This window comes from Sinohyriopsis cumingii, chromosome 5 (genome assembly GCF_028554795.1).
Source record: "Sinohyriopsis cumingii isolate HCF-2022 chromosome 5, ASM2855479v2, whole genome shotgun sequence".
Lineage (NCBI taxonomy): Eukaryota > Metazoa > Mollusca > Bivalvia > Unionida > Unionidae > Sinohyriopsis > Sinohyriopsis cumingii.
Window position 1 is genome coordinate 69117141 of NC_142965.1, and position 22948 is coordinate 69140088.

Sequence of the window (22948 nt, forward strand, 5' to 3'; positions counted from 1 at the left end):
TGGTCCTCCAGAGAAAAAGATGGGTATTAAGTGTTCAAACACAGCAGAAGTGTACTTTGAGGATGTGAAAGTCCCACTGGAGAATGTGTTGGGAGGTGAGTTAAGTATAAGAAACAATAAACAATGCTTTGGGGCCCCGAGTCACAGAGCGGTCTAAAGTGCTCTCCGTTATGGATCACTGCCATCTCACCTCTGTCTGCGTGGGTTCGAGTCTAGCATTCAGCCAATGTGGGTATTTGAGAAAGCTTGCCACTAGCTTCTCGTGGGTCAGTGGTTCCTCCTGAGGTTTTCCTGGTTCTTCCTCCACCATTATTACTGGCCGCCATATATAGCCTATTGTGTGCTGAAAAATGGCGTTAAACCCAACAACAACAACAAACAATTCTTTTTATTAAAAAAATCTTGTTATTGCAGTCAGTCTGCAGTAAGGATCCCTATACCCATTCTCTTTTCATGAATATACTGAAAATAACCTTCTTTTAATTGCTTGTTAAATTTGGTTAAAAGCAGATGATTCTTGAGGATATCTTTATATGACATATTTTGTTTTGTGTCCATCATTACATTTTGTGTCATCTTTCGCATATGAAGAAATGTGGGATGGTGGGACATAGGCTGAAATTTAGGATTGTTTTGTTTGCAGACAATTTGTCTTTATATTCATACAATTTCACTTCTAGACGTCCCGTTTGAAACAGTCATTATTAGACATAACACTTGCCATTACTGGAGGTAAAGAATGTTTAATATTATTGCTTATTGTTTATGATGAATTTTCAGCAAACATTGCCTTCCTTTTTTAATCCTTCTCATATTTGCTGAAAGACTTCTCCAAATTTATGCTTCACAGGTGTTGGCAATGGATTTAAGGTGGCCATGAACATTCTAAACAACGGGCGGTTTGGGATGGCTGCAGCACTCTCCGGAACAATGCGATACTGCATAAGCAAAGCTGTGAGTTTCCTCTTGAAAATTTTCAGTGCTAAATATTTTAGGAGTGTTTTTATGTTACATATTAAACGTCACTTGGTCACATTATGAATCATTTACTCATTGATTATCAAGAAAAACCTAGCGCATGGTTGACTTTCTCTTTTGCCAGTCTGTCTTTTAGTGATTATGACTGCCAGAAATGGTTCAATAAATATCTGGCCTTACCTGTCTCAGTTCATGCACATCTGGAAAACAAATTATTCTGTAATAAATGTTATCGTTTTGAATGTAAACACAGAAGGACAGTCTACACTGATACTAATTCTATTATTTTTTTGCAACAGGTATTTATTGTTATTCTGGAAGAGTGCCAGAGTGTATTTGATGATTGTTTTTTCTTACATTTTTGAGAACAGCTAGCAAATATTATTGAGATCTTGTTGAATGACAATATATAAATGATTTCTGATGCATGATGATGAGGTGGTATTTTTTGCTACTGTTTTTCTTGAGCCATATTTTCATTAATAGAACATTACAAATCTAGTTGAATAAAGCTGTATTATGTGTGTGAAATATATGATCTTGATGTCAAACAAAATTTGTGTGTAACATTGGAGATAATATGTAAATGTTTTAGATGATTTATTAAACAACATTTTTTTCATGAAATGATAAATATAATGTTACAGTAATTGCACTTTTATATACATGTTTGATGTTTGTGCAATGAATCAAACAAATTTTAAAGTTAATCCCATTGGTGCCTGCCAGGCTTATACTTTATGCAATTATTGTCAGATAAATGCTCATTTATGATTCTGTTTTTGTTAAATGTATACCAAATAAATAATAATTTCACATTGGCAGGTTGATCATGCAGCCAACAGAACACAGTTTGGTCGGAAGATCGACTCCTATGGAGCAATACAAGAGAAAATTGCAAGAATGGTGCTTAGGTTGTATGTAACAGAGGTTAGTATATGTTGGCTGTTCTTGAATATGTTGCTTGTTATGATAAGCTGCTCTAATATTTCCCTACTTGTCTCCAAAAATGTATGTACTATTCCTGCTTTTTCAATTTTTTACAGTATATGATAATAATTGTTCTCTTTTCTAACTGTATGATGAGAGGCTTATTTTGGTCTCACATTATTTTCCTTAATATTTTTGGACAAAAGGAAAGATGGGTCTTTAAGAAGGTAGCGGAAACCTGAACTGAAGCAACAGCTAGTATGTGTGTAATAGCATTGTTTTGTTCAAATATACAAAGATGATTCAAGTTATCGTTGTATTTTTTCCATCGATTTACATTAATTGCATACTATTTTTCTGTATAGAGGATTCCTAATTCTCCCTCCTTTCTTGGTACTTTTTTTAATAAAAGAAAAGTAGCCATTTATTTGTTACTACATTTTTTCGGAATGGAGTTGCTGAAAAGACTGAAGATTTATTTGCTTTGTAGTTTTCTATTTGCACAGAATTTTACAGGTGGCAGAAATTATTAACATTAATAGATGGGGATTAAAGTCTCAGACATAATGAGGAAATACTAATATTTAAGATATTATTGTAGAAACTTTTGCATATTTCGCACTCTTGACCACAATTCTAACATGGCGAGGATTTGATTTGCACTTGTAATTATGTGAATCTAGAATGTTTAGTCATTAGCACTATTAGATGGACTGTCAGTGGGTTTCAACCATAATGCTAGCTGTTGGTCAAGGAAAACAGCTGTCCAGCCTGTTTAAAATCAGATCTCCATAGTCCTGTATAGAGATCTAATGGACAATGATAAGAAGATATGTATTGGTGACCAGTTGGGTCACCATTCAAATCACAGCTTCCAAATTTCTGAAGGCGACAAATATCATTCGGAACATGTCCTTATAATAACTCTTCCTAACATCTCAGGACTTTGACAGAGGAGACAATACTTACCTTATGTCAGTTATAACAGTTTTGCTGCTAACTGTACCTGTTTTACTCTTGCTTAATATACAATATGCCTTATGGCAGTATGGCATGTGAAATGCCCTTAATTAAGGCAAAATTACAAATTATATCACATAGAAGTAAAATCGGCTTAAGTTTAAAATTTAGGTGAAATAAATTTATAGCAGAATGCGTTTCTTTAAATTCATTTATAATAAAATTATGGACAAAGATGACAAAGCAGATTTTTATGCTTTGATATACTGGTGTTAGAAGACTGCAACTTTTTGCCCTATGACCTCCATGAAACTAATTTATTCCATCCCATTCAAACAAACATTTACTGGTGACATCTCACGAATGATTGGTGAGTTTCATGTTCCTGTACTGTAGTGTAGCATTGATTGCTATGGTAAGAAATGCATTGTGCTCACTTTTCACTACCTTGTGGCATTTGGGGTGGTGGTTTCGGGGATGGGGGTGAGCTTGTGTGAGATTTTGGTATTAATGAATGCTTTTCTGTAGAAGAATCCATAACATGCCTGTGATTTTTCAATATATTAAATATTTAGAACCTAGTTTCACTTTTTGCACTTTATATATAAATATTACTCACATCTGTGTGATTCCTTCAGCTGCAGAGTGGGTGGCCTTATAAGAGGGGGGACCACTGTTTTGGGAATGGAAAGTTATTTGAACAATACCTAAGGTAAACTATACAAGGTCTTTTAAAGAAAATAAGCAGTATAGCCTGTGAAAAAATCCTTGAAATGTTTTTAATCTTTAAAAAAATTAAACCCTATGCAAGGTATAAAACTGTGAGAAGAATTGTGGTATTTTGTTTTCAGTTTTTGTATGCAGCTTTAACCATTTTCTATAGAAACCTTATTTGTTCTTTCAGTCAATGGCCTACATGATCTCAGGCAATATGGACCAGGGATCAACAGAGTTCCAGATTGAGGCAGCTATCAGCAAGGTTTATGCTTCAGTAAGTTTAGTACAATAAAGGGACATTTCCTTGTTTTTAAATTGTAATAACTTGCATGTTTAAAATATTGGTGTTTAATTGAACAATTTATCATATTTTGCCAATTATATCATTTCATTTTATAAGGAATATGTTTTAAAAATTTGTTGTCATTGTTGTAAAAATAAATGAAGTTAAAACATGTACAAGTTTTTCCATGTGCATTATGGAATAAATTCCAAGACAATGTCAATTGTGCAATGCAATTCAATGTGAAAGTTTGGTTTCAAACTGTTTCAATGTTTCGATACAGGAATCTGCCTGGTTTTGTGCAGATGAAGCCATCCAAATTCTTGGAGGAATGGGATTCATGAGGGTCAGTATTTTTTTTTACTTATTATAGCTATTCGCTATTTACTGACTTATATATTCATGTTTTTTGGTTTTTTTTCTATATTTGCATCTTAATGTCATAGCTCCTAGCCCCAACTTAACTGTCTCACTGTTTTTTTCTTCCTATCTGTTTCATTCATATGGAGTGAAACCTTTCCTAAAAGGATACACATGTATGCAAAGGATATACCTGTATATATAGGATATACATGTACACAAAGGGTTTACCTGTATACATAGGATATATAAGTTTACAAAGGATATGTCATTTGAAGACATTATTAGGAATCCCAGATCAGAATGTCTTCATGTTTTGCTCCATACAATGCATACCTGCCTAATGTTGATCAAAACTACTGATTCCATATATTGTCACATCACAAGGACATGAAAGTGAAGGTGTAAACTTGCCTAAAGACTGTTCAGATGCATGTTTTCACCACTTTCCCTGTGTGCATATTAAAACCTAAACTGATTTATTTCATTGAAGATTCCCTTTAATATAATGGTGAATCAGGTTGTGGCATTAAATTAACTATTCTTGGGGAAATAACTTCAAATTTATATGCTATTGTAAATAAATTTAGAAGAAAAAAAAACTTCCTAAGATTTTGCTGTATCAAAGATACTTAACTAGAATGGACAAATTATTCTGTCCCTTGGTCCTACATCTCTCTTTCTGTCTCCCTTTTTAATATTGACCCTTTTATCTTTCAGGAGACTGGGCTTGAACGTGTTCTGAGAGATTTAAGAATTTTCCGTATTTTTGAAGGAACAAATGATATACTGCGACTTTTTGTTGCCCTGACTGGAATTCAAGTAAGTGTATCTATAATGATTTTCTTAGACTGCAGTAGGACATAGATGCTTGTTTTAGTTCATTCTGTAAGTTATACCTGCATTTTTCTGCAATAATGTTGTTAATATATTAATGTCCGAGTAATAAGTAAGAAGTACATCAATTAGATTGGTTGCCATTTCTTTTTTTATAGTAAAAACATGTACATGAGTGGAGATTAATGCTGCTAAAATATCATTTCATAGTCTATATATGGTTTACATGGCTGCCAGCTTTGCTGTGTCAGACTGAATGTTCAGTTCTCATTCATAATAATGAAAAACCTGGTTTCCAGTCAAAGGCTATGTATGGAACCAGTCTTTGAGGAAAGACACTTAACAAATGGACTATAGTTTGATAAAATGAATGAGAAGTATTTACTAGCACATGATATCTAATTATAAGGTAAAGTTATACCAAGGTAATAAAGTAGTACTAAAAATAAATATGTGATTTATTACAGTAATTATTACAGTCATTTTTGTTTAATGTTTACATGGAATTATAGGTACTAATATTAATCATTTTTCTTGTCATTCCTAGGTAGCATTCTGATCTGCAGACTTAAATTTCATTGAAAAATGCAAAGATTAATTAAAGTTTTGAATGGATTGATAGTGTTTTAAACATTTGAAATTACAGACAGTATACATACATTTGTAACTTTCACCATGATTATTAGTAAAATTGCTCATTAGGATCAATGATTAAGGATAAAACAGCATGCATTCAGAAACTATTTTAGTCATATTGTAATGAAATAAAGCAAAATTGTGTGTACACATTCATGTTTACTGTGAAATCAGGCAGACTTTTTGTATATTGAGTACTTTATTAATTTTAGATTCATTTGGATGGAATTAATTTTAGATTTATTTGAATTTATTTCATTTTTGCCCCAAATAGCCACTGACCTATTGAAAATCTTTGCTAAGAAAATGTGTAGGTTAGTCTTATTATTGGATAGTGTTTTTTTATTGCAGTATGCAGGAAATTACCTGAAGCAGCTACAAAAGGCCATGAAAAATCCTGCGGCCAACTTGGGAATCTTGTTGGGAGCAGGATCAGAGAGGGCCAAAAGGTTTTAGTTTATCTAGTACTTTTGTCTGTCATTTCACCTGTCTTAGCAGGCAGCAAGATCCTTGTATCACATTTGTATATATATATATAATTATTCTAATGCAGTCTTGTTTGCTAGGTCGCAATGATTTCTGAGATTGTCAGCATTAGAAGATTTGGATCATTAGTAGACATCAAGCGCCGAGTCATGATCAGGATTTTCTGATGCAGACAATAAAATGGAATCTAGAAATCAAGATCAAATTACTATGATAATGATATTTTTGGTATATATCTAATTTTCAGATAATATAATCTCTATGATTTAATTGATAAACAAAATAAATTACCTAATGTTTTCACCTGTTTAATATGAAATTTATCTTAAGTTATGAATGGAATTACAGATTGATTGGCTGATTAGTGCAGGATTATCACAGTTTGTGAATGAAACGTGTGAAACAACAGTTACTCCTTTTCACTAAAATTGTTCTAAGCAAAAAGAATATTTAGATATATGTTGGTGGCAGACCTATATAATTGATTAACAGTTATTATGCAATTGTCAGATTTTACATTTATAGCCAAATGACTTTGAAAGTGTCTCTCCAAGGCCACAGTAAATGTGGTTAGAGGCTTTGACGTTTCTTGGCATGGAAATGATGGCATTTGTTTTTACACTACTAGATTGGCTAGGTTGTTGGAAATTCATGATACAGATTTTTTTACAATGACAGTTACTCATTTCATTTTGTATATCAACTGAGTCTGTGGCATAATTATTTATGCTTTTATAGTAACATTGTAACTGGGAAAATGTAGTTTGAGCCTCAAATCAGATCACTTTTCTATAGTTTTCAGAAAGCTTTGTTCATACATTATAATGAAAACTTGACATTTTACTATACCCCTGTTTAGTGGAAATTTTATGGAGCCATATTAGCTCTCAGTTTGAATGAGACTATCAAGGAAAAGACTTCTGTGTTCAACCACAAATGTGTTGGGTCACATCTTGTCAGTACATCTGGTTCAGTTGTGAATTTATTTCAGTTTCTCTACCATTGTTGTGGAGAATTTGTAGGCACTGAGTGCATTTCAGGTTTATCAAATTTTATGTTAAACTTTGTGAATCTCATATAACGTGCATCAACGTAATGTTGGCATGTGAGACACAATGTTCTTTTATGAACAGGCAATATGAGACACTATCTTCTTACATGATTGTGTGGGGTAATGTAAAATTTTCTTAAATAAAATAAGAATAATTTGGACTTAGTACAGCTCCTTATCTTTAGAAGCTCTAAGCAGTTTATAATATTAGATAACACATAAAAACATGCAACACGGTTACAAAAACAAACACCTTGAAATTACAGAACAAAAACATACAAACAGTAATTAAGATAGTAAACATTATCAAGTCTTTAAGTCTGTTCTTGCAGTTGAAATTGGTGAGTTTTAAGAACACTCTTGAATGAGATCACATCATCTTTGTGTTTTAAAATCAATGGGCAGTTCATTACAAGTAGCTTAGCTTTCGTATGAAAAGAATGTTGTTATAATAGTGGGAACAATGAGAATGTGAATGTCAGAAGAGGCTCATAAGTTTCTAGTTGGGGTGCACACATGGGTGAGGTCAGATAGGTATATTGGACTGGAACAAGTCTGTGAAATGTAGCATAGTGTATAGATTTTGTGTTTGATTCTGGATCAAATGGGTAGTCAGTGGAGGTTACAGAGCTGGGGGGTGGGGTTGCTCAGTTCTTATTACTCCAAGGATAATTTGAGCAGCTGTATTTTTAACTTATTGAAGTTTCTATAGTAGATACTAAGACAAAACAGACAGAAATGAATTACACTAGTCCAGTCGTGAAATATACTAAGGAATATAGAAAAGAAAAATGGAGCTGATGCATCTCAGTTCCAGATATGCAGCCTTGCATATGTTCATGACATGTTGATGTGATGAGAGAATATTGTGAAAAGTGATACATAGGTTTGATACTGACTGTGGATTTAATGTTGGTATAGTTGTTATATATCGTCCATGACTACACATTGCAAATGCATCTTATTTACACCTTGGATGGTAGCCTTAAGTTCGGCAGATAGATTTGTATATTTGAGTGCCATCAGCGTACAATTGACAAGACACCGCATGTCAATCTATGACACTTGAGAGATGCTGAGTGTATGGATTGAAGAGAACGGGATCAAGAACAGAGCCCTGTGGAACACCAAGACATACATGATCTGGCTGGAATGTTTTCCGTTTATAGACACAGTTTGGCTGAATGTACGATTTTGTCATCAGAGTGGCAGAGTTTGCAAGTTATAAATGAATTAGACAGTTTACAAGGCGAAGTTACATGGTCAAGTTATGAGTGTATGGTAACTTGGCCTGGACAGTGGATGCTTAAGACTTTAGTGTCCTAATTCTTATAGCAACTATACAAGAAGACTTGTATTTTTAGATTGTAATTGCTGAAAATTATTTATGAGGATTATTTATCAAGTAAAAATAATGATTATGCATCAGTTTATTGAGTGCAAAGATTTGCTGGGGCACTTAATAATGCCTTTAAACCTTCAAGTTCAAAGTCATTTGTTGTTCTCCTGCCAATGCTTTTACACAGCAAACCTTGTATGTTCCCTTTATTCTGTGAAAGCAGTGCAGTCGTAAACAGTTTCAGCAGTAAATGCAATAAACAAACCGTTACACATTTATGCTCACCATCATTATTACCCCATTTATCTTTCACCTTCCTTTCTACATCCATTCTTCTTTCTTCCATTTTATTTTTTTTAGCCAAGAAATATATTTAAAGTAGTTCCTTTTGTGTCCATTCTGACATCAATAGGTCCACTGATATATTTTTTGTCATTCTTTCTGAATATTGTATATGCTATGGTTCGGAGTAATATTTCTTGCAGGTTAAAGTAAGTACATGATGTACCAGAGATAATCAAGTAGCAAAATAGCAACACTTTCTTGTGTCAAAATATATTTTAAAAAAGATACGATTTATTTATAGTCAGCGAGATTTAAAACAACAAATCAACATAAGCTCTAATGGGATTTCTACTGACATGAACCAGTTTTCCACAAAATTGAATAAGAAACACTTGAGATAACTCTTGATACTTGTATAGTGGTATATTAAAGTTCATTATATTAACAATTTAACATTTAGTGCAGAAGCAGTAATATGAAGTTGCCTTTGATATTTCCCATCGCAATAGATTTGTAACAGGAAAAACAATTTTCACATATTTGCTCTAAAATCAGTGAAATAAACTGATGCTTCACTATAAACATATAGAAAACAAACACATGAGAGCCCACCAGTACTTTTAATACAAACAAAATTAAGTGTGTACAGAAAATAAACACAAGTTGGCCCTCCAGTATCTGTAGTGCAAAATTAATTATGTACAGAAAATAATCACATATCAGCCCTCCTGTACTTTTATTTCAACATTTTGTACAGAAAATAAGCTCACAGTGGTGCTCCAGTATTTTTATAAAAGTATTAAGTGTTCAGATGTATGCTAAAGGAAAATTAAACTTTAAGATCTATACTTTGCTCTTCTGTTTCCTATCTAGGTGATTGGTACAATAACAAATCTGTTTACCTCATTCTGATTCTGCCTTCTTGCTATTATACATTTATATTTAGTTAACCTTATTTATATAGTCCCCTGTTAAGTTTGATTGCATAGAGAAAACATAAGTGCATAACTGAACAAAATAAATGTATATTCTTACTATCCAGTTTCAACTGTATAGGACAAATAGCATTTGCAGAGTTGGTAACATGAGCACATGTATTTTTACAGAGCCATGGGAATAAAATCAGGGAAGTCTATGGTACCATATGTACACTCCAGTTTAAAGGATTCAGCAGAACTGGTAAGTTTAGATGTCTTGAGATATAATTTTTCTGGTGTGGTTTGATGTTAATATTTTGGGGGTGGGGGCATTATAAACTTCACAAAATTAAGCACAAATGAAACTTCAGTCCAGCCTATTAAAAAGAGAACAAATTAATTTTGTCCACTTTCCCTGTATAAATCTTTTTCTTCTGTTTAAATATGAAATTTCTGACTGCAGAGAATCTCATTCACATTCTGCTATCGACTGCTCCAATGGCCTAAATGATTACAGCGTCAGCCTCAGATGTGAGAGTTTGTGGGTTCATACCCCGGCTGAGTCATACCACATACTTATAAAAATTGTACTAGAGGTTGCCTGTCTTGACCCTCAGCATTAAGAAGTGTTAGGAATGGTCAGTTTGATGTCAGAATAATGTGACTGGAAATGGTGCTACATGTCTGCAGCATGATGCCCCAGTGCTAGTCATTACTATGAAGTGCCACACTGCAGACATTATAGAGATATGTCTGAAATATTTATTAAAGCTATGTTAAAAATCCAAATCACACACATGTTCTGTTATTATTCTAATTCTCATATCATTTTCAAGTAATGGGTTTGTTATTTTTAATGGCTTGCAACCACAAAATGTTGCCTTGGTTATATTATAAATTATAAACATTTGTCCAGAATAAAGATTTTTATGAATGAAAAAAGAAATAACACTGCACAAAGTTTGTTTTTTCTTTCACCACTTATTATACATTGGTTTAATTTTGGTCATAGAGTTTATGGCATGATTTCATGTTATAACAAGGAAGATTATATTTGATTGTTGTTCTATGTAGAAATAATTAATTTATATTACTTAAAATAATACAATTTGATATTGATATAATAAAGTTTAAAATTCATAATCAACCATAGATGGCTATACCTGATTTTCCTTAATAGGCTTCTGTGGCAATTGGGAGCTTTGGCGCAGTTATTGAAGATGTTCTTATCAAGGATGGCAAAAAGATTATTGGTAAGTAATTAAATTGCTAATACCAGTTTTACTGCTTGATCAGACAATGCAACTTTTTATCACGAACATGTAGACTTCACATAATATTATGATATCTAATTGGTAAGCAGTTGAAATTAGCCAGTCAAATGGCAGACATACATCATTATGATATCTAATTGGTCAGCAATTGACAGTAGCCAATCAAACCGCAGAACGCTTAAATGATTCTGAGCTGGAGTATGAGAATACTTTTGTGTCTCTTAAGAGAGACTCATAATCCATCATGTCCACTTGTGATGGTTAGGTAAATCCGAATATTCAGTATTTATGGGCTCATGTAATCATTATCTTTTTCTGTGGTCTAGAACAGAATATGCTGAACTAAGAACCATTTAAACTTTTTGTTTATCTAAGCTTCATGGATGATACCTTTATGATCTGGACCAGAACTGAAATTAAACAGAGTCTGTTAATATTGATGCAACAGATAAAACAAACTGTTATTAGTCTGCAAAATGTAAAATTCCAAGGAAAATATTTTGGGCCCTTAGTAGCATGGTATTTCTAGGGAACCATATTATTTGATCTGTACTGTTAACCTACAGGTCCATATAGTAAATTATTGCATATTTAATGTCTGTTCTAAAGAGTCTGAATTTGAGAAATACACATTTGTGGTATCAGTTAATTAGGCATAGCAATGTTTAATTGGAGTTCAACACAGATAAAGGTTGACAGCATCAAAGTCAGTAAGACATAGGGTCAGGCTAATTAGAGTCTAATTAATTACAGAATGTCTTTGATATACATCATTTATTTTATGCTTCTACCCATATGTTCAGTTGGTGTAGAGCCTTCAATTAATTAATAGGTTTGTCTATACTGGTGTTGAGAATATTTTGTCTTTGTTTCTACACACTTACACAGCAGGGCCCCAAGTGGCCGAGTGGTCTAAAGTGCTGTCCGTTACGGATCACTGCCATCTCACCTCTATCTGCTAGGTTCGAGTCTTGGATTCGGCTAATGTGGGTATGTGAGAAAGCTTGCCAGTAGCTTCTCGTGGGTCGGTGGTTCTTTTAGGGGTTTTCTGGGTTCTTCCTCCACCATTAATACTGGCTGCCATGTATAGCCTATAGTGTGCTGAAAAATGGCGTTAAACCCTACAACAACAACAACTTACGCAGCACACATTTAACCTCATCCAATTTGATGAGAAGATGTTATTTTCAAACAATGACTGAAGCTTTAACTAAAGTGAGACCTAGAAACTGTTCAGGCATGCTCAATTCTAAATCTGAGAGTGTGATGGCATCTGTTCTGTTTGTCTTTATACAAGACAAAGCTTTTTATTTTTGTTCCCCTTTTTCAGATCCAATCTCTTTGGCCAGTTGCTAGCCTTACTTTGCCAGACATTTTCCAAAATCCACCCATTTTGGATTCAGAATGTACTTTAAATTAATAACTGCTCATTTTTCTTGTAAACATTCTGGTTTTATTGGTAAATAGTTCACAATTCAAGTGCTGAATTGTGAAACAATCACTTGTACCCTCTGCATGAAAATAGATAAATCATTAATCTTTAGAAGCAATTTTACTGGCCTCAAATACTTCCCCAAATAAAGAGGTCATTGAACAATATGTAATGCCATTTATTTACTCCTCAGCCACACATGTAGTAAGTAATATGTTGGTAGGGCTAAAATGGAATTTCAAGTCAGAATTGAAGAACTCCTTAGGGATATCATTAAGAAGGATGCACAAGCAGGGTTGCATGTAGGATGAATGTTCATGAAAATTGCCCCAAATTCAGAACACTAAAATTTTCTGTAATAATCCCTGTCATCAGACCAGAACACCTGCATCTCAATCATCCGTTGACCCTTTGTTAAATTTCTGATAAATGCATGGAAGGCTGCATCACACTGCTGCCACAGATGTAAAACACACCCTACATCTTACTTACTGGTTTATTCAACATCCAGTAACTGGAATAGACCAAACGACGGCCAATTTCTTTTTAAAAATATATCCAGATAAAACATTTTGCAGAAATTTCACAGGAAATAGATTACCTTCGAAGCACCAATTGTTATGAAAACATTCTCAGCAGAAGGAAATAAAGATCAGTTTCAGTCATGCAATACAATTATTTGATGATGCCACCACAATAAGAAATTGGCATTTGTTTTGTTCTTCAGAGCTGTCCTTAAGTGGAGACTTTAATTGCGCATGCACCCTTCATCAAATAAAGCTGACTATAATCTTCAATAAAAACAAAGAACTTTTCTTCAAAAGAAGTCAGTACTAAACTTAAATAAAAGTAATGGAATCTGATAGATTTTTACATTTTCCTATGTGACTCAATCATGTTTACTGTGCTGTGAAAGTTTCCTTTTTGCAGGGAAAAAGTTTGTGGTTACGAACGCTACCAACAGTGGCTAAAAATGCAAATTAACTTTTACTGACTTGGGACTTACTGAAAAAATAAATATGATTTGTCATTCATTATGTGATTGTTCAATGTTTTTCTACTGAATTCAGACCAATATGACCTGTGACAAAATTACTGAATATTATAAATCTGTGAGTGAACATGTTTTTGATTGAATCACTTGTATTGTGGATTCAATGTACACTGTATATGATGAGATTCGTGGGTGAGTACATGGTATTGATACTCTTTTCATGTCATACATTAGACATGTATATATAAATAGTATTCACATATTTGTACCAATTTGTGGTTCTCTAATTAAAGTAAACTATTATAAAAGCCTTCTCTGTTTTCACTACAGGTATATTTCTCATTTAATATGCATCCATTTCAGATGGTATCTGTGCTAATGAAGCGCATATTTTACTGCCCGCATTTATTACCTCCTCGCTGCAAATTTTTTGGGGTATATGCATCATTTTCTTAAGCTAACTGACCTGGCTGCTTATAACATGGTTCGGTCTATAACACGGTCAGGTTATATGGCTCCCAACTACCGTGTTATAGCAGGGTCACACTATACATAGAGAAGATTTATATTACATATTGGTAATATTTTGTCTTGGTTACATTAGACACCAAAGAAATGAATGCAGAGTTATTTACTGTAGCCAGATGTAATTTTTATTGATTGAATCTTCCTTTCATTCCATTTATATATCAATGAAATTTTTTTTCTTCTTATGCCATTATTTTTTTTAAATATTGCTGCATTACATTTGTAAGTTTTATTCCATCCTTATCTATTTCAGATCAGCAGTTTGTCTTAAATCGTATTGCTGAATCAGCTATGGATATCTATGGAATGGTTGCTGTGCTTTCTCGAGCAACCAGATCACTCACTCAGGAGGCACCCACTGCCAAGCATGAACTCATGCTCTGTCAAGTCTTCTGTGAAGAGGTATGATATGAGTTGTCTCCCTTGCCAGTTGTAACTAGATACATAACCAAGAAACTCGTTGACTGCCTATCACATACTCATTATCATCCAAATGCCCTGGCATCTATCATCCATTCAGTTGCTTACCAACCATAGAAAGTCTTATGATTTATGGCTCTAAGCTAGATAAAAGAAAGGAGCAAAATCCAACAAGTTTTGTTAAATTCATCAAATAATTTATTTTCCTTTGATACAAAGTGACATTTAAAATGAACTTTCAATATTGTGAATTTAATCCCAAATAATCCTAAAAGTTCTATCACCAGCCCAAAAGTGTAGATTTAATGATTTTGTGGATAATCAGTCCATTCATGATCTGTTTTCCAGTTAGTTAAAGCTGTTTGCAATTTCCACTGTTTTATATATTCAGTATTGGTTCTTTGTGAGTTTGAAAATTGCAAGCTCTCTGGAATTCAGTTTTACCATAAAATCCTTTGAATGATTTGTTTTAGAGGGGAGAGGGTTCATCCTAAACCTAGACCATAGTTGAAGCCAGCTTGGAACTATCTTAGGTTGTTATTTGATCCTTAGTGTTTAAAAACAAAATGTAGAATCTCTTCTAACCCAAATCATGATCAGATATGCACATTTGCAAACCCCATTGCCGAGATATCCATCTCTTTACTGAATTTGCCAGTGTGTCATATTTCTTTCCAAAGTTTGCAGTCAATCCTCTCTGATTATATATATATATATATATATATATATATATATATATATATATATATATATATATATATATATATATATATATATATAAAAATAAACATATCTTTGAAAATGCATTGGAACCTTCATTATGACCAAATTTACAAAATTTTCAAAACCTGAGTAACTTTCATTTAGTTTCTTTTCCAGAATGGAATTATTTACATACAGAATCCAGGATTTGTATCTAAAACTTTGTTTAAAATATCACCTCTGTTTCATGTATTCCTTTTCAATACAGATATATTTATTCTTCAAAGATTAACCTGGTGTGAATATGTACAGAATTATTATAATATGTCATGTATATACAGCATATAATTACCCGCAATATTTCTTCAATTTTTTCCGTCAAAAATTTCATTGATCCATTTATTTTAATGAGTTGCCAATGCGAGTTACAATGCTGTCTCAAATTGTAAGTTTAAAAACAATGTAATTAACTATGACAATTTTTAATTTAATGTATTTTGAAATCATGGTGTCTGTGAAATCAGCTTTATCCTTGTTACTTTGCTTCCTGGTTGCTTCCATAATTTCAGATATGTTCTCATAAGTCAGGTCCAGCTGCAAACTATATAGGCTTTAATCCCATAATGCACCAGAAGATCTGGGTCTGTGCAGTTTGTTAAGAGTAATCATTAGAATAAAAAAACAGACCCAGATCTTCCTGTGCATTATGTAATGACAGATCAGGGTTTGTATTGTTTGCAATTGGTTTCAGCATATATGGTACTCTTAATGTTTCTTGCTGTAACTAATATATCTGTATTTAATTGTCCAGGCTTCAGGAAGAATAAAAGCGAATCTTCACAATGCTACGTCATCTCAGTCCAACAAGTTGTTTAGCCAGCTTTCGCAAATTTCCACAGAAGTTGTTCAAAATGGTGGACCCTTGCAACAACACCCACTCGGATTTTGATGAACATGGAAATTAGGAATTTTCTTTGAGATACATATTTTAAATGTAACGTTTCAGTCACTCTTTATTTTGTTTTGTTTATGAACACTACATTTGTATAAAGCGATATTTATTTTGTTATCGTCATCAAGGAAATCTCATGTATGTTATGAAATCATGTTTTCTTGGCTATCAAATTTGAATAAACAAGTAGTTTTATATCAGATAATGTATTTCAAATAACAGCATACATCATGTGAAATTTAAACCAAAAATCTAAATAAATTTAATTAATATATATATTGGCATTGGAACACTTCCTAATTTTAAAGTGTTTTTATTCTGCGCAATTTTAAAATTTAGCACCATATTTCAATTAGTATTTAAAAGAATTTTAATGAAAATATTGCATCTGCTTAATTATTAATGGTGGATTCTTCAGAGTTTCAATCTTCTAGATTCTGTGATAAATAAAGAAGGAAAATTATGGTAGATCCTGGTATTGACATTGGTTAAGAAACTTCATGAAATTTTAATTTTCATCACAAAACTTAAATTTATATCAAAAGCGTTTTCATGAAAATTCTGTGTTTGATTCAGTATCAATGGTAGATTTGTCTGAATTTCATTTTTTCAAAATTCTGTGATCAGCAAGTGAAGAAGGAAATTTAAGTTAGATCCTGGTGATATTTGTTGAGGATATTTTAATTTTAGTTCAAAAATGATCATATTATTAAAATGCTAAAATTTTATTTTATTTTTTATTGTATGCCAGACAAATTTCCTTTCCTGTCAGATATTTGTATTACATTAAATAATCTTGTACAATTTGAATATGATTTAGAAAGTTCATTATCAAATGTCTGACATTTGGTAATTTATATCAAGGTTTTTGCTAAATGTTTTTAATTTGCCAAGCAAGTGTCAGTGAATCTTTGATCTTGATATCATTTTTTCTTTAGCAGTACTATTTAAAGTACTCATCAGTTTAAGTAAGCTTGTGTTAAACTTGATCAAGGCTGATATACAGCCATCATTTTTCTGATATCTAACAGAAGAACTTTTTGTATTACATAATATTTATTCAGACCTTAATGGAGATTTTAATGTAGCACAGTTAAGTAGTAGCAAACAATTGATTATTCAGCAAATGCCACCAGTCTGCCCTCAGCAAGAAGTCAGATGTGGTATATTTAAATGTGAATTGATAACCTGCCAATCTTGTCATGGGCTGTAGGTGATCATTAAATGCTTCATTAATTAGCAAATGCCAGCTGTCTGTCTCCAGCCAGCAGTCGATCACTATATTTTCAGATTCTGAGAGACCATTGACCAATCATACCATGGGTTGTGGATAATCATAATGTGATTGCACCTGGAGTGCATAGTTTGTTTTGTCTTGTGAGTTCTTTTTTAGACTCCTAGCTGTTTATCATAAATCTGTGATTTCATTATTTTCATGGTTCACCAATTTTTATGGACTTTGTAATACAAACTTTGAAATTAAAGACCAGGAATAATTTTTAGTGGAAACAGTGGCATACCTCTTCTCCAGGCAATGAATTTATGTGCCTGTAAATAAAACGTGTCCTTTTTGCAAAGCCACAGAAAGGATTTAATTGAATAATGGTACATATTATTAACACTTAAACTCCTTCAATTTATGTAAAGCTGTTAGTATGAATGTAAAATATGTTTGATTGCATGATATACTTTTAAAATAACTTTTGATTTAATTTTAGACATTAATGTTAAGAAGGATGCCTGGTGATTGTTCAGCTAATCATGAAATGTAGGGCGTTTATAAATTCAGAGGAATAAATTAATGATCTGGCACCAGTTAGATTGAAATTCTCTACATTTTTCCCAAACTTGAAAGTTGACATAATCATCTGTATGATTCATTATATAGCACTGGGATATTGGTCAGTTATAGAGACAGTTAAAAGGAATCATGATTAACCCTTTAACTTTTTAAATCTTACTGATTGAAGTCTTTTTATTCTTGATAAAAGAATTGAGAAATCCTCAAATTGAATCCTCAGCTTTATGGAAAGCCTCATTAGTTTTCTTGGAAAGGTGACTAGACTTTTCTTTAAACCAAGTCAGAATATTGCAAGCAGATCAATATTGATACTTATTTCCCATGATCTTTCTAAAATTCAGTATTGCAGACAAATAAGTAAAAGAGACATTCCATAATATGAATTCAGGGATAAATTTGGAGGATTTTAGCAAACTAAGGCAATAAAACATCTGTTGCTTGGATTTACATGAGTAAGAGAATGGTTCTTCTGACAACAATGTTTAAGATTTAAGCTGTATTTATGAGAGTTTGTTATCCAATTAATGGGGACTTTTGCATATTGTATGTTCTACCTTTACTAATTTTGTTAATATATTTAGTTAAATCTTATGCTAAGGCTATTTGATCAAGTTTATACCTTGTACATCTTAATCATACATTTAATGAATTTAATTGTTATCTATGTATATATTTACACTGGTTACAGTAAAAATTGGTTTGTAAAAAGTGATAATCTTAAGTATACACTAGATGTGTTGAGCACTTTTTCTTTTCACACAACCTGTTTTCATTTTTGAGATCCAAGAAAAAAACCCAAGAAATTAAACAACTGATTGCAAGTTATTTATTTCTTCATCAGGAAAATGTAGGGAAATTAGGTGGATGATTTTTAAAGGTAATATTTGAATCAGATTTATATATGGCATTGTAATTGTGATAAGGTGGTTTTTATTTACCAAAAAATTGGTGACTGCACAAGTGTTCTTTATAACATGCGATCATATTTGCTTTTCATTTAGTGACATAATTATGACCCAGCTCAATGAGTTGGTAAAGCCCTATGTTAGCCTCATTATGGATCATTTATTTCAACCAAATTAGAAATGCAGCTTTATAAAATGATCCCATGACATCATTTACAGGTGTTATGGTCCATGATTTTTAGCCCTCCAGCCTTAAGTTTCTGCAGCTTTACTTTTCCATAGTTTTTGAATTTCATCCAGATTTGGCATGTAGCTGAAACCTTGAACTAAATTTATTTTGAGTGTTCCACAATATCAGAAGAGTTACTCCCATGATTACTTGTTCATATGACTAATTTAGGGTTGTTAAATTTGAAATGAATTTAGTATGCTTCTGTATATTTATGAGACCCTGGATGAGTTATATTGCCAGTATTCCACATCATTATTTATGGCCCCTAAAGGCAGTATTCCACGTCATTATTTATGGCCCCTTAAGGCAGTATTCCACATCATTATTTATGGCCCCTTAATTCAGATTAACATTAGTTTTGTTGCTTAGTATATATCTCTGTTTAAGGTCCCGGTGAACAACCAGTAGTAAACAGGGCCCATCGTGATGTACCCATAACTAGTAGTTCAGGTTTTGTATGTGATCTCTTTATGGATGTAGAATATCAATTGGATTTTCTTTTCTTCATGTTTATCAGGTCATTTATGATGCTGATTGTATATTTAGCTTGTCATATGCTGTTATAGAATTTTTCAACGTTAGTATCATTTACATAATTATCTGTAAAAATGCATTCTCTTTTATTTGGCAAACATTTTTGATACCAACTGTGTTAGCATGTGCTAATAATAGAATGTCTTGAGTTAATAATACTTGTGGGTTTTTTCTTTCTTCATTAGAGTATATTATATGTTATCTTATTGTTTGTGGTCAAGAAAGAATAAATTTTGATTGGATTAAAATGCAAGTTAAGCTTATGGATTGATGATATCTGTCTGACAGTCCATCTATTTGTCCATCTATCTGGCATCACTACTGTGGTTGGGGTTTGCATTGAGATCCTTTTCTAAGACACCTTTGTTTGTAGAGCGACATGACTTTGGAATAGAAATGTTTCATGAGGAGTACTTATGCCATTGTGATGAAAACTAGGTCACTGGAACTAATACTTAATGGTACAAAATTTGGCAATACCACCATCCACGGTCATCTTGTTCCATTATTTAAAGTTAGCAATAAATTATGGAAGATTGAAACAGACATTTGATGCATGGGTCATAAATGCAGTACTCATTTTTTAACCATAAACCATTATTGATTTTTCTTTTGACTTTGCTAAAATAAATCTATTACCTCATCATTCTGTTTATCTAGTCAAAATTAGGTCACAGTGATGACCATAAAACATGTTGGTATTTGCAATTTTGCAGACACTTTGGATATAAAGCTTTAAAGCTACATCCATGATCTTGTTGTTTACTACATTTTATAAAGTTTGCTTTTGTAACATGGGGATAAATGTTAGCTTTCTTTTTTAATTAAGAAAAATAGCTAGAACAGCAAAATGGATTCTTTGTCTTTTAATGTTTTAATACATTTTGTCTGGTAAGTCTTATATGTAGGTATAGTGTTAAGTTATGCAAATATGTGATTAGAGTCATGAATCTGTTTATAAAGTTTGATATTTGTTTTATCAAGCTTGCAAGTTGTCTTTTTCATTTTCTTCATAAAATTGCTGTACAACCTATACGTCTTTCACCAAACATCCTGGTCCTAGCAAAGAAAACAAGCTAAAGAATCACCAATACCCAATGGAACTGAGATGAGATCTATAGCTGCAGGCATTCCTTCTACCAAGTCCTTTAAAGTTTTCTGGTCCCAGATTTTCCCTTCTTTCACTAAAATTAGCACCAAATAATTGAAAATATGTAACATCCATTTTCAGCTTGCTGCTTACACCATATGCATCTTTTTTCTTCATGAAACATCTAAGCTAAGTTTTATTCTTGTTACCCAGTTCAAAACAAATTAATTTGGGCTTTTAACATATGTCAATTTAGAGTTGTTGCCCATGATAAATTTTGGTAAATGAAAATTACTGGTAAAGGTACAATTTGAATACCTAGATGAATTGAATGAATGTAGATTTTTTGCTGATAACATAACAAGCAGATAATACTCTTGGAATTACAATTTTGATCAACTTTTAGAGTCTGAAAGTTATAAAGGGATTGATAAAAAAAGTTACAAAATGAAAATTGTGTGGCCATCTTTAAAATATTGTCACTACTATTTCTGAATGGTAGATTTGTTGACACTGGGTTTTCACTAAGAGGACTTACCATGATATCTAGTTGTTCCTACTGAAAATTTGCCACTTGGACATCCAATATAACTGCCACAGTTGTAAGTCTGATATTATTGTTAGTACTACTCATCCTGAACAGTTGTAAGTCTGATATTATTGTTAGTACTACTCATCCTGAACAGTTAATGGAACTGAGATGAGGTCCATAACTGCAGGCATTATGACATCTTGAAATTCTTGTTATCAATATTGTACTTTAAGGGATGGGATATGGATATGGGGTTTTCAGTGAAACACATCTTACTTTATAAAGCAGGTCCTAAATGAAAATGATGCCCATGTGATTTTGTGCACAAAAACACTTTTGCTCACTTTAACACTTCTAGTAATATATAATTGGTTTTGAATAAAAATTGTGCAGATTTCACCTACAAGCACCAACATATACATGCTTATGTGAGAAAGTTAAAAAAAAAACACAAATTTAATTGAATTTGGGATCAAGCCCACCGTTATTGTTAGCATTTTTCTATCTTATTGAGGTTGTGAACTTGAATGTACATATTACAAGAGTGTAACAAATGAAAGCTTACCTGTACAAAGCTTTTAGTTGTCTCCATTAGTAGTTGTAAGCATTGATCATTACGCAGAAACTAAAATCAGACTCGATTGATCCTGACAGTCCATAAAAGCAACACAAGAATTTTTTTAAAAATGTGATATCATAGTAATGATACTATAATGAGTTTATCCAAACCTAAGTATACATTCAAGATAAGTTCTGCTTATATGTTTGGCCTTTAAGCTTTATACGGAACAGCAAAATCACTAAATTGCAGGTGATAAATACATTTTCACAACGTTTTACAAATTTCGAACACTGCTTGAAGTATGCAGTAAATGTTTCTATCAGTTTTTATCTGCTTAATATACATAAATAAAATGACTTACAAATATTTGAAAAGTACATCATAATGTAAAGAGTATTTTCATTGTTTTATGGAAGTTTTGTTTCCATTTGTAAAAAAAAATTAAATGATGGTAATAGGCTGCATTGGTCATGCAAAGGATTGTTTACAAATATTTTTTGGGTGGTGGTGGTATATTGGCATATCTTGGATGCCTTTTAAAATTCACTTAAAAATTGTATGCTGAGAGTATTTAAACATTCCTATTGGACAAGATGTATGACTTTAGTTACAGTTCTTACCTCCTCCCCATTTACATAATGAAAAAAAGACAACTTCAGCATCATTTATTTTCCAGTGGATAATAAATTCCTATGAGAGATTTATTCTTGTCATCTCAGTATTTGTCCACTAGTATTTTTCATCACTAAAAATACCCAGGTATACATGTTGTGTGTGTTTGTCCCTCTACTCTGAAGGCTTACGAGGGAAAGTGGCTTGGTTTCAGGGACTGGTGCCACGGCAATAACACCGCTCCTCTGAGTGCCTCAATCACTCAAGTGGCTGATTTGTTTCTCTCTGAATCTTCGAGGAGAAATATTTGGCCCCAATTACTATCAAAGGCTACCGCTGCATAGTATCAAATACGTTCTATCATCATGTTAGACGTGTTATCCGACATGATTAAGATCTATTGGATCTTTTATCCAATTTTGATCTAAATCAGACAGTATCCTTTACTTTTGTTCCAAATGGAAGCTGTCGTGGGTTTTAACATGGCTAAATTCATATAAATTGTAACCTTTAGCCACACGTCGTTGAATCTATTATCATACAAAACACGTTTCCTGATAGTTTTTGATTCAACATGCAGGAGTTAACGTTCCCTTTCC

At 32.6% G+C, this 22948-nt stretch overlaps 1 protein-coding gene across 1 annotated transcript in view; it reads left to right on the plus strand.

Moving 5' to 3' along the window:
• Positions 1-22441, plus strand: part of LOC149799381 (very long-chain specific acyl-CoA dehydrogenase, mitochondrial-like) — a 41430-nt gene extending 18989 nt beyond the window's left edge. The window contains exons 10-20 of the mRNA XM_089958723.1: positions 1-95; positions 851-954; positions 1804-1908; positions 3773-3859; positions 4152-4214; positions 4949-5050; positions 6053-6150; positions 9969-10041; positions 10960-11032; positions 14261-14409; positions 15941-22441. Of these exons, the coding sequence (XP_089814849.1) occupies positions 1-95; positions 851-954; positions 1804-1908; positions 3773-3859; positions 4152-4214; positions 4949-5050; positions 6053-6150; positions 9969-10041; positions 10960-11032; positions 14261-14409; positions 15941-16078 (1087 nt within the window). The 3' untranslated portion in view covers positions 16079-22441. The remainder of the gene's footprint in view (positions 96-850; positions 955-1803; positions 1909-3772; positions 3860-4151; positions 4215-4948; positions 5051-6052; positions 6151-9968; positions 10042-10959; positions 11033-14260; positions 14410-15940) is intronic.
• The last annotated feature ends 507 nt before the right edge of the window (positions 22442-22948 follow it).